The 1097-nt window shown below is 35.4% G+C and overlaps 1 protein-coding gene across 1 annotated transcript; it reads left to right on the top strand.

Moving 5' to 3' along the window:
* Positions 1-280: 280 nt before the first annotated feature.
* On the top strand, positions 281-727 carry LOC139869234 (uncharacterized). The gene has a single exon (XM_071857552.1). The coding sequence runs from the start codon at positions 281-283 to the stop codon at positions 725-727; it is 447 nt and encodes a 148-aa protein (XP_071713653.1).
* The last annotated feature ends 370 nt before the right edge of the window (positions 728-1097 follow it).

Raw genomic sequence — 1097 nt, 5'->3', positions numbered from 1 at the left:
GCCCAAGTTTCAAGTAATTCTCAAGTTAATCCAATAAAAGCCCAAGTAATTAACTAACAACCTTAGTTAATTAAAATGATTAATAAAATCAATCATGAATGTAAATAATACTTGAAAATATTATTCGTGTAATGTACGCGTGTCACAAAGACGTTTCGGGCATTTAAAGTTAATCGCGGTAACAAGTAAATGTATATAAACAATACATTCATTAAACACAAGTATTAATAATAATTATTAATAAATAAACGTTGGAAAATCCAGGGTCGTTACACTACTGATGCTGTCGGATGTTCAAATAGGTGACAAGAAGGATACATGGGAATGGGCATTGGATGGTGGAAAACCCTTGACAATCAAAAAACTATCGGGATTATGCGACGAGAATATCCTTGCTTCGGCTAGTAATGCAACAAGTACCTTGCGTAACAACTTAGTACCAAAAAAGATTGAAATTTTTGTGTGGCGTTTAATGAAGAAAAGATTACCGGTAAGGATTGAATTGGACAAAAAGGGTATTGATCTTCATAGTGTTAGATGCCCTCTTTGTGACAATGACTTGGAAACAACGGATCATACCTTGGTTTTTTGCTCGTACGCACAAGACATTTGGAATCGGGATTTTCAATGGTGGGGGCTGGGTGCATTTGTGAATCTTAGCTTTAGCGAGATACTTAGAGGCAATTCCGGCGTCTCGATGTCTACGTTCGGGAATAAAATTTGGTAAGCTATTGAATGGATAAGTGCATACTACATTTGGAAGAACCGTAACAACAAAAATTTTCGTGGAACTTCATGGAGTGCCTCGGTTTCTCTAAACGAAATCCAAGTCAAATCTTTTGAATGGATTTCTCTCCGATCAAAGGGAAAAAAAATTCGATTGGATTGCTTGGATGAGCAAACCGCACTCCTTCCTCTCGAGCTAGTTTAATATTTTTTTTATTGGTTGCTTACTTCGCAACCTTAATTTTCGCGTTGTAAATTCGTTTCGTGTTGTATTTTTGAGCACTGTACTTTTCTGGTGTGTTTAATAAATTTCCTTGCTTTTCAAAAAAAAAAAAAACAGAGATATGTGTAAAGACGAAAATATTTTATGG

Source organism: Rutidosis leptorrhynchoides, chromosome 9 (genome assembly GCF_046630445.1).
Source record: "Rutidosis leptorrhynchoides isolate AG116_Rl617_1_P2 chromosome 9, CSIRO_AGI_Rlap_v1, whole genome shotgun sequence".
NCBI classification, from domain to species: domain Eukaryota; kingdom Viridiplantae; phylum Streptophyta; class Magnoliopsida; order Asterales; family Asteraceae; genus Rutidosis; species Rutidosis leptorrhynchoides.
Note: the sequence above shows the minus strand (reverse complement) of the source record. Positions and strands in the feature narration are given on the sequence as shown.

Excerpts from the sequence above, each read along its gene's own strand:
- LOC139869234 (XM_071857552.1), top strand. The coding sequence starts at position 281 with ATGCTGTCGGATGTTCAAATAGGTGACAAGAAGGATACATGGGAATGG.